At 37.6% G+C, this 15,967-nt stretch overlaps 1 protein-coding gene across 11 annotated transcripts in view; it reads right to left on the reverse strand.

Annotated features, from left to right (window-relative positions):
- Positions 1–15,967, reverse strand: part of anks1b (ankyrin repeat and sterile alpha motif domain containing 1B) — a 251,294-nt gene that overhangs the window by 20,620 nt on the left and 214,707 nt on the right. For all 11 annotated transcript variants that reach the window (XM_083546162.1, XM_083546165.1, XM_083546166.1 and 8 more), the window contains 3 exons: positions 8,945–9,052; positions 6,388–6,573; positions 3,387–3,512 (listed from right to left, as the gene is read on the reverse strand). In XM_083546162.1, the coding sequence (XP_083402288.1) occupies positions 3,387–3,512; positions 6,388–6,573; positions 8,945–9,052 (420 nt within the window). The remainder of the gene's footprint in view (positions 1–3,386; positions 3,513–6,387; positions 6,574–8,944; positions 9,053–15,967) is intronic.

Raw genomic sequence — 15,967 nt, forward strand, 5'->3', positions numbered from 1 at the left:
TTTAGCAGAGTCAATGTCAATGAGATATCTATGCAGGAGAAAAGTCACGGATCATGCACGGTGTAGTGCGAGTGACCAGACCAGCTCTGGATTTAGCTGCATAGGAGTGTGAGAAGGAGCTCTGTGGGGAACCGATTTAATAAAGCAAGGGGTTTATAGAAATATCATATCACTCAACAGCACAGAATCTCTCTTCAGACCCTCTTTCCCATCTGTCTGCTGTCTGTGGAAACACAGCTGTCAGGCTTTTGTGCCACTGAGATCGATGGATGAAACCTAATGAGATTAAAATGCTGTTTACAGAGGCACTGAGGGCTGCTGCCAGTATTGGGTGGAGCTTCTCTCATTCACACACGTTGTCCAGATGAATTACTATTCACACACACACACACACACACACACACACACACACACACACACACACACACACACACACGTTAATGCCACTCTGCTAAACATTGAATTTATTCTGATCAATTTAAATGCAGACACAATCCGAATTATATCTGTTTCCATCAGATCTCAGTTTTTGATCTCTTCATCCGTCTCTTTCACCCCTAGACGTCTGCGGTGTATCGGTAACTCCACCGTCCTGTCCCAAGGCCAATGGAATTCAACCCGAGTCAAACACGGGCATGATCTACAATTGCGGCATCACTGCTCGTGTGGGCAAACAGACCGACCGGATTCACAACGGCTGTTGCTAGGTAACAGAGCAGCTTTATGTAACCTCTAGCTAAAATTACTCCAGGATAGAGAGAGGCTGAAAAAACAGGCCGCCACTTTAAATGAACAGAGAAATACTGTTATTCAGCACAGAAAAGCACTCTTCCTCTTTCTTTCTCTCTCTGGATCTTGTCCGTTCTTTTGGGTTTCTCATGCTTCTACACCGATTTTGTACATCGCATGAAATGTACTGTATCCACACACACACACACACACACACACACACACACACACACACACACACACATTCAAGCATGAGCCGTTGATACCGAGATCGTGTGAGCGCTATTTAGACCCGTAATGTAATTACAGATGTTTGACGGCTGTATAAAATGAGATAATTGCAGAGACTGTTAACTGCAGGTGTTGTGAGGAAGCCTTCAAAGAGGAACACAACAGAGACTGACAGTCGTTTAGGCGGACGCGGTATCGTGTCCAAGGCCTAGGCACACTTTTTCAATTCAATACATTTTTATTCGTAGATCACTTTTAACAGTGGACATTGTCTCAAAGAATCTTTAAACAGTTAACACAGTTATTAAAGAATGTATAAGTTCGTTCCTTTTGATTGTTCAGAAAAGTTCAGAAACCATAAAAGGAACCAGACTCAAAATGGAATCCGTCCTCATCCTAAACACCGAATGTCCATTTATTACATTTCATTGTTGAGGTGTGTACAGTGAGGAGCGCTGTTCATGCAACCTGTGGTCCTGAACCATTATAGCAGACTGTTGATATGAATCACAGTCAAAATCCACCCTCAAAGTTCTTGAGTTACTCAGGAACTTTATGGATCTTTGGGCTGTTCATGTGGAACCATTCTATCAGTGTGGCTTCCAATTAAAGGGAACTTTATCTAGAGGTAGGACGTCTGGGTGGATCAAGCAGATCAAAAAAAGAGGCAGGAACACCGGTCACTGGTACAAAAGGTTTAAACACCGTATGGATGGTCCTGAGCATCTTCATTGAATTGTAGAATTGTAGAAAGGAATAATTAAATATACAGTTCTTGGAGTGAAAATCAGGGGTGTCCAATATTTGCCACGAAGGACCTTTGTGTGGGAATGTTTTTATTCCAAACCATCAAGTCCACATCAAATTCTACCTGTTTAAATTGAATGATTTTCATTTTCAATGACTATCAGGTGTGACCCTTTGATGGGTTGGAATGAAAACCTGCACCCACACTGTGAAAAACATTGGACACCCCTGGAATAAGCGTATAAATAAATGAATGAATGAATGATGGTATAAAAAGTCCTAGCAGACGTTTGTAAGTGGACGCTGGAGGACATCGCTGGGGGAGACTGCGATCAAAAACAAAGCAAGTCTTTTATATATTTACAGCACAGTGTAGTAGGAGGTATGGAGGTTAGCATAATGGTTAAGGCATGGGAATTGGCTTTAAAAGTGGTGATTTGCAATCTCATTCACACCAAGCTGAGCAAGGCCCTTAACTGCTGAGATGTCCTGTATAATTGAGATACATGTAAGTAACTGAATAATTGATGAATGCTGTAAATGTAATTCAGTGGATGTAGAGTTCTAACACAAACCTATTATTATTAACCTTATATTATTAGTATTTCTAGATACATTCATTTACCATCGTTTATTCGACATGGATTTACACTGACTCTGACTCTACTGCCATGTCTAGTCCTCCAGGTTATTCATATTTGTGCTTTGAATATCTTTTATATATACTTCATACAGGCAAGAACATTTTACTATTAAAAGAAAAGTGTTTCAGAATTTTGACCGTAGGTCCGAAATGTTCTGGTTATAATTATAATTCCATATAATAGAGCTATTAGCATTTGAGAAAAGAAAATCTTACAATAAAGACAATGCATGAGTGCTTGGTGTTAGTTAAGAGCAGAAATATGAAACACTGCTGCAAAAATAAAACATTTCATGGTGAATTTTATAGCCAAAAAACCCCCAAACTGACCAATAACCAGAAATCAGTGAACGGCGGCTGACGGATTTTCATCTTTATGGGTTTAGACCTTAATAAATTTCAGTGCAGCTTAGTGGTTAATGCATTCGACTTTGGATCTGAAGGTTGTAAGTTCAAATCTCTGCCAAACCAACCTGACACTTTTGGGCCCCTGAGCAAGGCCCTTAACCCCATAGCGGCTCAGTTGTACGAATGAGATCAATGTAAGTCGTTCTGGATAAGAGGGCGTCTGCCAAATGCCATAAATGTAGATGAAATGAGATACAGTCTGGAGGCTGCAGATAAATTGGAAAGTAAACCAGATATCTCAGAATACAATAAAAATGGAATCTATTATCATTTAAACTCAAGAACGTTCAAAATGGATTTGGGCTGTAATTATTATAATCAGTGGTTTAGGGCTACAGTTTTTGCATTCTAGTCTCCATCTGAGAACGTCTCAACAATAATGGAACTGTAATGAATGGACATTTGTTGTTGAGGATGAGGATGGGTTCTCTTTTGAGGTGGGTTCCTCGCAAGGTTTCTTTATTATACCATCTTAGCTACTGTAGTTTTTCTTTCTGGCACTGGATTAATCATGGCACTGGAACAACTTCTGATGGTGAGGTTTATATTCGTAATTTCTGTAAAGCTGCTCTGGGATAATGTCCATAAAACGGAATCAAATAATTACTGTACACATGAACATGCTTACGTATGCCTCGTAGTCACATGATTGGAATATGAGCTTCTCTGGATGGTGCTGCCAGTACTGTACAGGAGTGGATGATGTGGCCTCGTTGGGAGGTCGCAGCGTGATGGGCTCACACCATTCCCCTTGCTGTAAAACGGGAAATCAGAAGACAGCAGTTAGAGCAGGTCATATGTTCTACTGCTACTCTTTTTATTTTTTTTAAATAGTCCTTATACAGCATATATCTATATCCTGTTCCTATTGTTATCCTCGGTGTGAGTACACACAGTGCTGCACTCGAAAAAAATGCTTTAGAGCATTTATATAATCGCACTGAAACACACACACATTCACACCTTCACACACAAATACACTTTTAGCAAAAGTACACACACTGATAAGCTTTCATTTAATTTCATTTTCTATCTCGAAGCACAAAATAAAACAAAACACAAAAAACACAACTAATGTGTTACAACAACAAAGATAAACCACGTCCATAAGATGTTATACATTCAAAAATATATATTTCTCACCCCATATTTAAATCTATAACTTGCCAGTATATATTTTAATATATAACATCTATCTATTTAAATTTGTATAATAATAATGATAATAATCGATAATCAATTTAGTTGTCAACGAATGCCGTTAGCAATTATCTGGGCTGCTCAAGTTACAGTTTAGTGAGAGAGTACAGGGTCAACCGGGAGCAGGAAAAAGTGTGCATCCCAGTGATCCATGGCATGGGAGCATTTTCTATTAAAAGCAACAAAGAAAACTGTAACCTAAAAGTTATGCAAAGTGCAGTTTGTGTGGTATGAAGTACCACAGTGATGCACAAGCATGTCATGGATGAAGGTGAAACATCAGCACGGTGAGCAAAAACTGTAGAATCCTGATCATGTGAAAATGGTGTATTTTTATGAAGATCTATTGTGTAAACTGTGTGTAACTTCGGGACAGTCGCACTGTATCTGTTCTGTCGTGACTCGTGAGGTTGCGCAATCAATTCGCTCGTGACATAGTGATGGATTCAATTAAAACTGTGAGAACAAACACTAAATCTAAAAGCAGCAAATAACAGCAGCAGTAAATGATTCTATTTTTAGAACCACTGTTGTGGTTTTTAGCGAATGCCTATGCATTTGTACACCACTGCATATTTTCCCTTTTTTTTTTAAATCAGGCATGTTAGTTTGCTGCGTTTCTCCATTTCATTCTATTTTTTATAGCATGTGTCCACTACAACGGTAACTTATCTGTAAACGCGATTTACTGCAGCTTTACTACATTCAAATGCTTGTTTTCAATGTTTGTTTATTTATTTTATGCAGATATCGTTTATTTAATATACAAAAGTACATTTATTATATATTCTTGAATATTATATTAATTATTATTCTTGAATAAAATGTCTGTGTATTTTTTTTTTTTTACAAAAATTGCCAAACCAATGTAGTTTTATATTTTAAATTGATTTTTTTTAAGCATGATTGTAAACTTACCATCTGCAATTATCATTAAAAACAATGCAAATGTTGATTTACACAATTTACCACCAAGCATGCTCATTTATTTTTATTACAGAAAGAATCAACCCAGCATAAGTGAACTTGTTCGAGGAGAAATAATGTTATAAAAGTACACTTTTATACATAAATACCCTAAATTGGGGTTTTATCTATATATATATAAAGCTGAAATACCACTGACTGACTCACTCACTCATCATGAAATCTCAAAAACCACTGAACGGATTGCAATGAAATTTGGAACATACCTTCCTCTTGGATCTTAGGTGCTCACTAAGAAAGGGTTTTGAAAAATTCGCCCTGGATCGTGGCTAACACGCGAAAAACGCGATTTCTCACGCATTGTACATTCTTCGAAATAACATTACGGATCCTAATGAAACTTACTACATTGTTTCTTATTAGATGTTAGATGCACGATAAAAATGATTTTCAAAGTAGTTTGTCCTGTATCGGTACTACAAAGGGGTAGTACATTATTTGTTGACGTTACGTTCTGATCTCTGATCATCCAGTCCTGCTCAGTGCTTACTGCTTATTGCCATATTGCTTAGCGTTCTGCCTTCCGTAGCGAAGCACGGGTACTTTACGCTAGTATATTTATAAAAAGCAAAACATCTCATTTTAAAAAGTTTTTTTAATCCGATGATTTGATTAATTCAAATAATAATAATAATGTAATAATCGTTAGTCGCAGCCAAATTTTTTTTATATATTTTTTATAACAAATCCACAATATTTAAAACACCAAACCTTTAATCACACATCCTAATGCAATCAACATTATAACCCCCATTCACAATCACCTCTATACATGTTTTTTTTTTTTAAGTTAACTCCCCTAAATTATACACAATATAATACCCAATTATTCCCAGCTTTTCCATATAGATTTGTTTTGTAAATTTCCCAGAAGTAAATTATTCCAAACTTTCAACAGAACTTGCACAGTTTTATATTTAACCAAATCCAGTATATTTAACTGTAAAATTAAATGAATTTGTTGTTCCAAATATCCCACATTATTAATGTTTGATTTTTCTCTTTTGTAATATACATATCGACTGTCAATTGGTTTTATAGGTATTTCCCCAAAATTCCACCATAATTCATCACTTGAGCATGTTTGAGCAACATATATACATTTTTCAGTATTGCTACAGTCTTTGCCAATTTTGCTTCAACATTCTTTATTTGAAGTTTCCAGCGTATCTAGTAAGTTAAAATTACACCAAGAAACTTATTTTCATATCCTCTTTCTATATGCACTATACGTGGTGATCAAAGCCCTAATGCAGGATGTCATTTGCATAGAAAAACCGCCAAGTGATCAGCTTTCTCAGAAAATAATAAAACACAATAACACACTACCACCAAACCACTTTCACACCCTGTTGTAGGATATTAACCCCCTTCCCTACTGGTGCGCATATCCCTTTAGAAAGTAGCACATGATTCGTTCCTCCATGGAGTCACGAACTCACCATACTGACTTGCGCCATCTGCCTCTCCAGTTTGGAGCGCGGCACATCCTCGAAGTAGTTGTCGTTGCGGCGGCGCCTGGCGTCGGCCTGCATGATGAGGTGCTGCACGTCAAGAGAGCCGGCGTTGGGATAAGCCTGGTTGAGAGATGGTGAGAGCTGAGGAGGAGTGTGATTCCCGCTGGGCTCCTGCACAGAAACGCAACACAACCAGACGTAATATCAATAGCATTATTGATACAAACTTTAGCTGCGTTATTTACCTATTTAACCTCAGTTTGACCTTAAATATTATTTTAATAAGATAAGATGGGACTACTTGGGTGTAGCTACATGGCATTATCGCCTGTCTGGAGGATATTTAAGGCTGATTTATCCAGATACAATTAGTAAGATGCTTAGGCGATTAGGCGATTCAGTATTTTGTATCAATTTCAAAAAGTGTGCATCAGATACAAGTTTGTATAATAATGCGTCGTTATTTAACATATTTGCGTTGGCAAAAAAAACATTAATTTATATATAATTAGAAGTTCTATAATTGTATTATTTAGAAAGTGACCAATAATATGTTTCTCAAGAGCGTTCTCTCAGCACCACTGCTGCTGCTGCTATGACGGGTCTCAACACTATGGAGTCCTGAGAGTCACATAGAATACAGATTAACATGGCAGAGGTAGAGCTGCATCTTCCTGGAGAAAGAACAGGAAAAGAAAACCTGGTTTTATTTGATCTTTTTTTTGTTTTTTTTTTAACTACAAAGGCGTGTTTGTGAAAGGGCCATGCAATAGAAGTGAGAAGGCACTTAAGTGAATTGATGATTTGTTGTCTGTCATATTAAATTGAATAGCATCATATTTTTTTATTTAATCGTATTGCTTTGTGTTGAATCAAAATCGGACGGCACTGCATCAAGTAGCTGCTTCAAATGTTTCGTTAATGTATTGAAGTGAGTTGAGAATCGCATCGACCTCAGTAATGTAGATATAATAGTAATGTGCTGATATTTACCAACTAAATATATAATTTTTGAATTTTTTTTAATCCCTCCCACACCATGAGGCGCATTAGACAGCAAGATCCTGATGGCTAACTTGCTGTTTCCATAGCAATTTCGTTACAGAGTCGGGTAGCCCAAAGCCCACCACCCTCCTTTTGCATCCAGGCTTTGGAGTACTTTATCCCCAATCCCACAACAGAGCACCCATGGGGTGTTAAGGGCCTTACTCAAGGGCCCAAGAGTGGCAGCGTGGTATGGCTGCAAATCGAACCCACAACCCCCAGATCCAAAGTTCAATGCCTTAACCACTAGGCTACCACCTCCCCCCTAAATATATAATGACCAAATCATCATATTATGATTTGTTGTATTGTGAAAATATGATTAATCCCTAGAATGACGAGTCACAGCAAAAAAATAAAATAAAAAAAAAACAAGAGGAGCATCGTGCTCCATTTAGGAGGCTGGAAAAGAGCCACATGATAGAATAGTATGAGAACATCCTGAACACCAACACAGTAAAGGAATACATGCCTGGCACTGAATGTACAATGAAACGATCGGAAATGTGGAAGCGAGAATGAAGAGGGTTTTTTTCCCTCCGTGCTCCATTTGTAGTATGGAAGTGAAGTTCAGGGTTGGGCAAAGACACATCAAAATGAAAATTTTATAAAATACCAAATACCTTAACTTTAAGGTTTATCAAAATAAACAAAAAAAAAACAGCAGTCACACCATGCATCAAGATGAACTAATGTATTTTGGTATTTTTAAAGATACTTTTACAAGGAGCATGAAATTCCTTTGTAAACCTTCCATCAATTGGTCTATTTGATCTGTTTTTTCACCATTACACACCGACTCAGTGTTTGATAGCAGCAGCTTTTCTCTGGGCAGAAATTTTACATGCAACCAGTTAACAGATCAAATATTCAGATATAATTTAGTTACTTGGTGTTTGGTATCGAAAGGCGACTTTACAACAGAAACACAAACTCAATGACAAACAAGTAATATAAGAAGACGACTGATGTCACCTGCATTCATAGCAAATAGTTTCTAACTGATGAATCATTTGATTGTTTTTCATAAATATAATAATATATTACTGTATGTGTCAGTAGTCATTCATGTAATGGTAAGTAAAATCATGATCCTACTAAACAGCTATTTCAATCAGGGTACAATATTTATTTATCAGTCATTGGATGCCTATTTGAAAGCTGGCAGCTGTAGGATATGGATCAATTTTCTGTTCTGATCTCAACAAGTCTGGTAAACTAAGTAGACACCAAGCTGATATTTTTATGATGACTTCTTACAAAGTAATTTGTAGTATTTGAAAAAAACTAAAATGGCCCAGCACTTTTTTTTTTTAAAGATGAGAGTATTAAAGAGACATGTCCCTGAAGACACAGTCCTAAAACCAGACTATGTGAAAAAAAAAAAACAGGAAGGAAGAGACAGAGACGGTTAAATAGAAAAAAAAAACGAGATGCTTGATTTCTACGCTTCATGCACAAAAAAAAGTTTCAGATGGATTGTGTCTGCCGTACTGACCCTGAGGGAAATCGCTCGTGGGGGTTTCTGCGGAGTGTCTTCGTGTAGTCTGTCTCCAAGTGATGCCAGAATTCGTTTCCTATGCCCTATAAAGCCGATCTTAAGAACCTGAGAATAGAAAAAAAAACATAAGCAAAAGGTTAGAATGAGACGACAGACAGACAGACAGACAGACAGACAGACAGACAGACAGACAGACAGACAGACAGATAGATAGATAGATAGATAGATAGATAGATAGATAGATAGATAGATAGATAGATAGATAGATAGATAGATAGATAGATAGCCATGTGGCTCGAAAGTTCGGAGTAGCATTTCAAAACAGAGTTTGTACAAATAAATAACATAAAAACATTTATTGCATTTATTGCAAGAAATTCACAATTTTTGTTGAGTGTACAGTACATTTACAATTCCCCTTTAAAAAGGATTTAAAAGGAAAGTCTCAAAACCTCGCTATTTTTTTTGTTATTCGTGAGGGGTCTTAGAACGTAGATATATATATATATAGTACCTCACAAAAGTAAGTTCACCCCCCACATTTCAGCAACCATTTTAGTATCTTCTCAAGATACAATACTATAGAAATAAAACATATTTTAGAATAGTCAATGTGCAGCTTGTATAGCAGTACAAATTGTCTAAATAACTGGCAACAAAGGTGAGCACACCAAATAAATATAGATGAACTAAATGGTTGCAGGCCGTGCATTTGGTACCTGGGCCTTTAGTAAGGACTCACCTGACTTAAACCACCTCTCAATACCACCACTATCACATTAAAGAAACCATCAATACTATACAAAATCGCAATATAACGTGTGGCATTACAGAGAGAGAGACATTTCACATATGGACGGTTTTGCCAGTCGAACTCGGCTGTAACAGTTTCACTCTGACCAACCAATCAGAGGACGGAAAAATGCTGACGCTATTCTGCGCCAGCTAGCTGCCCTGTGAGGTGAATTTGAAATCTGATTGGTTAAATGAACAGACCCATTAATAATATTCTCTATGGTAAAAAGGCCAGTAGTACTGATTGTGAAGGCCCTGGGCAGATTAGATTGACATGGCAGCACATACAGGCTGAAATCTGATTGGACAAAAAAATCTAACATCCACATACACGTACTGGAAGAGAAGCCAAGAGTAATGATACGAAGTGAAGAGAATAAACTGTTGGAAATAAATTAATAAAATTTTATAGAAGAAATATTAGAGAGAAGGCTTTGCTGGCCCTGACCGCCCGTCACTGGTGAGGGGTGTACTCACTTTTGTGAGGTACTGTACATATGTGAAACAAGGATTGCTTGTTTCCCCCATCACTTACAATTTCATTCATTCATTCATTCATTTTCTCCCGCTTATCCGTAATTCGGGGGCAGCAGTCTAAGCTGGCCCCCGCCTTCGACTGCTGCCCAATCCACACAGCACCGTCCCTTACGGTCCCTCCTGCAAGTGGTGAGCCCACGGGAAGGCGGCCCGACGTCACGGACCTTGATATTTCCCTCGTAAGGGACCCCTGGAGCATAGAGGGTTAAGGGCCTTGCTCAAGGGCCCAAGAGTGGCAGCTTGGCGATACCGGGGCTTGAACCCCAGACCTTCCGATCGGCAACCCAGCGCCTTAACCGCTGGAGCCACCACTCCCCCTATTTCATTCATGCACTTCTCATTACTTTCATCTGGGAAGCTCTTATCATTTAAAATGAAGCTTGATGCTTGATTTCAATCCAGTGTGGACTGGGCATGTTTGTAGATCAAAGAAATCGGACAGTGAATAAAAAGTGAAGCAAATGACCTTTTATAATTGGCTCAAGAGTACAGAGCTCTCTTGGTAATAAAAGCGATCCTTCTCGAAACCGACAGTAATGTAATGAGCTTGTTATGAAATGTCACACCTGCCATATAGTACTTAAGCTGTGATTTATTCATCCATGTTATGTGTAGACATTTTCAACAAAATACACTATTATTACCACATCCACGTCAACCAATCAAACTTCGAGACAGATTAATGCTACAGTATGTGACAGTATATTCATACTCAAATCTATTCATATTAATGTACTACATGATCAAATCATTTATTTGAAGGCTAAGAGTGTTCCTGTTTTTAGAAACACGTACTCTAAATAATCATTCTAACGAATATTTACAGGGAGACTGACAGCATGTTATACTGGTAATAGAATAGTGGATGTACACTATACAGAACATCTGTGGTCATGTGACAATCCCACCCAAATGTGCTCCTTCCTCAAACTGTTACCACAAAGTTAGACGTTCTATTGTCTGGGACGTCTTTGTATGCCAAATTCATTATCATTTACCTGCAGTGGAAGTGATGTGAAACAAAACCACACAGAAAAGGGAAGATCGAGTATGAAAAACTGACAGACGACCGCAAAAAAACAGGAAAAAAAACCCTTAATGCATCAGAACACCTCTAGATAAAAGCCTCTAGATCTTTTTCTTGTTCTCTCGCACATCATTATTATATAATTCTTATTTTAATTATATAATTCTATTATTATATAACACATCGTTAGGTATTATAAATGAGTAAGGAACTTTGCTGGGCTGTAATCACTGCAAAAAGCCTTTTAAAGAAAAAAGATTGAGGCTCAATTGGAGGATGATCATGTAGCTCCAAGCAGGAAAACTTCATAAGTATAAACTGTAAAACATAGTAAAGCTACTATAAGTCAATACACACAGCAGCTGTGATGGAATGAACAGAGCAAAAGCAAAACGTTTTACTGTTTATACACCATATACATCGTACACTGTATACACTACATACAGCATCAACACCATAGACACTGTAAAGAAAAAACACACTATAAACACCATGTACACACTTATCTAGTGTTCACTGTAGACTGATAGATTTTCAGATATCAGATATATATTTCATAATCTCCTTTTTAATCTCTCTTTAAATGTGCTCCGCTTAATGACAACACTTCTAATCTAATCTAATCTAATCTAATCTAATTTAATAAAGCAACACACTGGTGAAGTACAAAAATACTATTAGATGCTTCCATTTTCATTGCAGTTAGCAAAAAATATGATTCTGTTCTACCAGGCTTCAGGTATTCAACCCTGATTTTTGGTTTTATAAAGAGGTGTTTGTCTAGATCAAAGCTCCCCAAGCACTGGGACAAGAACCAGTACCGGGACGTGGATCATTTGGTACATGGACACACAGCAAGAACAGCAATAATTGAATTTTGCAGTATGGAGGGTGGTACATACACACACACACACACACACACATATATATATATATATATAGCGCTGGTTTTGACCTTTAGATCAGTGCAGAAATTTTTTTAAGAAAAGTTGCACAGCTTTTGTCTGCAGAGTAATTGCAGGGTTTAGCGAGATGTGAGATGATAATTTAGTCTGAACAGATGCGAGGGAGAGCGAAAAGGAGCTGATCTGGTTAGAGAAACGAGCTCCAGCGAACAGCCAGAGTGACTGTCAGCTTCTGTTCAGAAAAAACAAGCCGACAAAAGCAAAACAAACCGAACGCCAGATACTGTACCAGAGAGTGAATCAATATTACACGCGTTTACAAGTGAGTACGATTCAATCAAATATTACATTTTCAATATACTTCAGCTTACACATATACTTACACTTTATCAAATACTCCTAAAAATACATATTGAGAAATAGTTTCCTCTGATTTAAGATTGCTGTTTAAAATAATAATTAATAACTGACGTGTGACTTTTAAGGGTATATTAAAAATGTCTTTTTGCTCCTAGATGTTGCGGCAGGGAGAGGAGGCATCATAAACATTTCGGTTTCCTCAAAGAGAAGATGCCGACCCCACGAGGATCCCGAGCCATCTAGAGACGTACGAGCTCCAGTTGGATTCCATTTCATGAATATTTCTGCCATTGGATTGTGAGGATAAAACAACCTCTTAATCAATACTCAAAAAACATTCTACGCATGCTGTTTCTCCATCATTACACATTTAAAGGCTCTGGCATGGAAGAGGTGTTTGAATCGATAATGATCTCAGGTTGTTGAGCTTATTTATGAGTTGCTCAGGAGCTCCTGGTTTCACAACTCCAGCTGACTGTAGAAAGGACATTACTCATAATCACACAGTCCAGTGCTCAGGATCTCTTACTCTCTGATGTTTGTAATGTTTTTATGATTATAATCACACTCTTGGTGTCACCCAAATGAGAATAAGTTCCCCTTCGAGTCTGGTTCCTCTCTATGTTTCTTCCTAATACCATTCAAGAGAGTTTTTCCCGTGCCACAGTTGCCCCAGACGGTTTATCCAGGATAAATACACAAAATTCACTTTTAAAATTTAGTTCTAACATTCACACATACAGTTGTTTTGAGACTATATCCAGTGTGAAAAGTGTCTAGAAATAAACTTGAATTGTTAAAACTACACTCTGTCCCATACAGATTCTATATTTTATTTACACAAGGAATATCTTAAGTTCCAATAATAGCTTGAGGATCATCGCTGGTTGGAGCAGACCAACAGCCACTGAGCTCTTGGCCAACTCAGGCCTGTCTGATTTCACACACTGCCTGCTGGAATAAACATGGCAGAAGCCTTATTTGTGCTCGCTACACCATTGGAGCACTGGACCTTTAATGACTCAACGAACATCAAATCCCTTGTGATTTCTTCTCTCGTTCGGTTAGGGTTCAAAAGCTTCAGTCATGACCATGAACTGAAAAATTGTCACGTGATGTTTTGGTTTAGAAAAAAACACAGATGACATTTTCTCACTTTGGATTTCCAATTCAGGAACTTGCTGCAGTCTCCCCAACCCTGATTCCGGCAATTAATGTCAAATCAACATGGCAGCTCTCACAATGTTCACAATGAACCTTTATATGACTTACATTTACACCATTTGGCAGACGCCCTTATCTACAGCAACTTACATTTACAGCATACCATTCATACAACTGAGCAGCGATCAGGTCAAGAGCCTTGCTTAGGGCCCCCAAGCAGCTTGGTGTAGCTGGTAATTGAAGCTACCACCTTCCCACAAGGCCAGAGCTCAGGGTCAGCCATAATACAGTGCTAACTAACAAAGCTTCAAGGGCCTTGCTCAAGGGACCTTTAGTGACAGCTTGAGTTTAAACCCCCCCCAACCTTAACCACATTTTATTCTATTCTATTCTATTCTATTCTATTCTATTCTATTCTATTCTATTCTATTCTATTCCAACTCAATAAACATACAGAAATATTGTTTTTGAGGAGCATAATATACACCACCTACCACAATTTAGTGTCGAATGTCCACATAATATTAAAAATATTTGTGTGGATAATTTTGCTTCTTTCTAGAAATCTAAATCAGAATCAGAATAATGTATTGATTCCACAGGGAATTTTTCTGCTGGGTGCAGTTGCTCACAGTATAATTGAAGTCAAATAAAATATAAGAAATTAAACTTAAAATATACTGTTTATAATTAATATATTAAGTATAGATGCTGTGCAACCGATGCAGTGGCAGTGAAACAGACGGCAGAAAAGTCAGACTACAAATAATACAAATAATATTAATACTAAATAAATAAATAGTACCAATAGTACTATAAATAATATTCCACATTAAATTGCCGACCGAAAGAAAAACACCTTCACGCTTTACCTGAATAAAATTGTGTCTGGAAAATGACTTTAATCATTTATTTGGTTTATTGCAATCTTAAAAAAATGTCTTAGTGTTCAACAAACTGTGTGTGCGTGTGTGTGTGTGTGTGTGTGTGTGTGTGTGTGTGTGTGTGTGTGTGTGTAAAATGAATCCCCTTTTATAGCCTTTATTCATTATTCAAAGCTGGACGGTTTTCCCAGATCTCAGCTCCTGACCAGTAGGAGTTCAACCCTGGCCGTGTGCACCATCATGACTCGACTCCGCCTCTAAATCCCCCTTTATAATCAGCAATAATTCATTTCCGTTCTCACCAGTGCATCCTGAACAAAAACGGAGAGGAAGCGGAGTCAAGCAGTTACCTAGCAACTATACAGACAGATCTGTTGCTACGTGGAAAATTGACACAGGATGCACAGTAAAACCGCATACTGTACAAGAGAGCAGCGTTCAGAGGACAAAGAGAGACGAGACGAATGAGAGTCAGGATGTGCACAAGTACGAGCGAGTGTAGGAGTATGAAATCAGTCACACAAATGCAGGACACACACACACACACACACACAAAAACACACACACACACACACCGGCATACTGTATGCACACACACTTGCACCTCTCTACTGACTCATAACCGCGGACATTCAATATTCTCTCTACGATATTGATTTGCGCCTTTACAATTCAAAGACATCTCTACAATTCTCACAAAACCCTGTGTGTGTGTGTGTGTGTGTGTGTGTGTGTGTGTGTGTGTGTGTGTGTGTGTGTGTGTGTGTGTGTGTGTGTGTGTTTATGCAGACTATGTGTTATTTGGGCTAATTGTAGATTCACAGATGGAGAAACAGGTATCTCAGTTTGTCAGTGTGAGCCAAAACAAGAAAAAAAACAAGAAAACTCGACATTTCTGTATTTCTGGTGATTAATGAAAGTGAAAAAAATTTAATTCCCATTAAAGAAAGCAGTTTCCTTCCAGACACAACCCTTCACCATTTCTGTTCTCCAAACTCTATACTTTGACCAGAAATTTGAGATTTAAAAAATAGGACACTTGAAACAAATATCGCAATTTATATTTCCAGATTATGTGCTAGACAACCTCAACAACATGAACAGGATCCATCACCCGGTTCTTTTTTACACTAACTTCTGTGACAGAACATGATTCTGTACCATATCAAAATTAATGTTAATAATGTGTGAAATGTCTAGTTTTGATGCTCTATGTTGAATTTGGTTTCACTAATAATAAACATACAGTTTATTGTAATGTTGATTACAGTATTTAACTTGAAAAGTATTAATTTAAGGTACATTTGGAACAGAAAAAAATTTGTGATTAAGTTAAAAGTATTAATTA

The sequence above is a fragment of the Silurus aristotelis genome (genome assembly GCF_946808225.1).
Source record: "Silurus aristotelis genome assembly, chromosome: 7".
Classification (NCBI taxonomy): Eukaryota; Metazoa; Chordata; class Actinopteri; order Siluriformes; family Siluridae; genus Silurus; species Silurus aristotelis.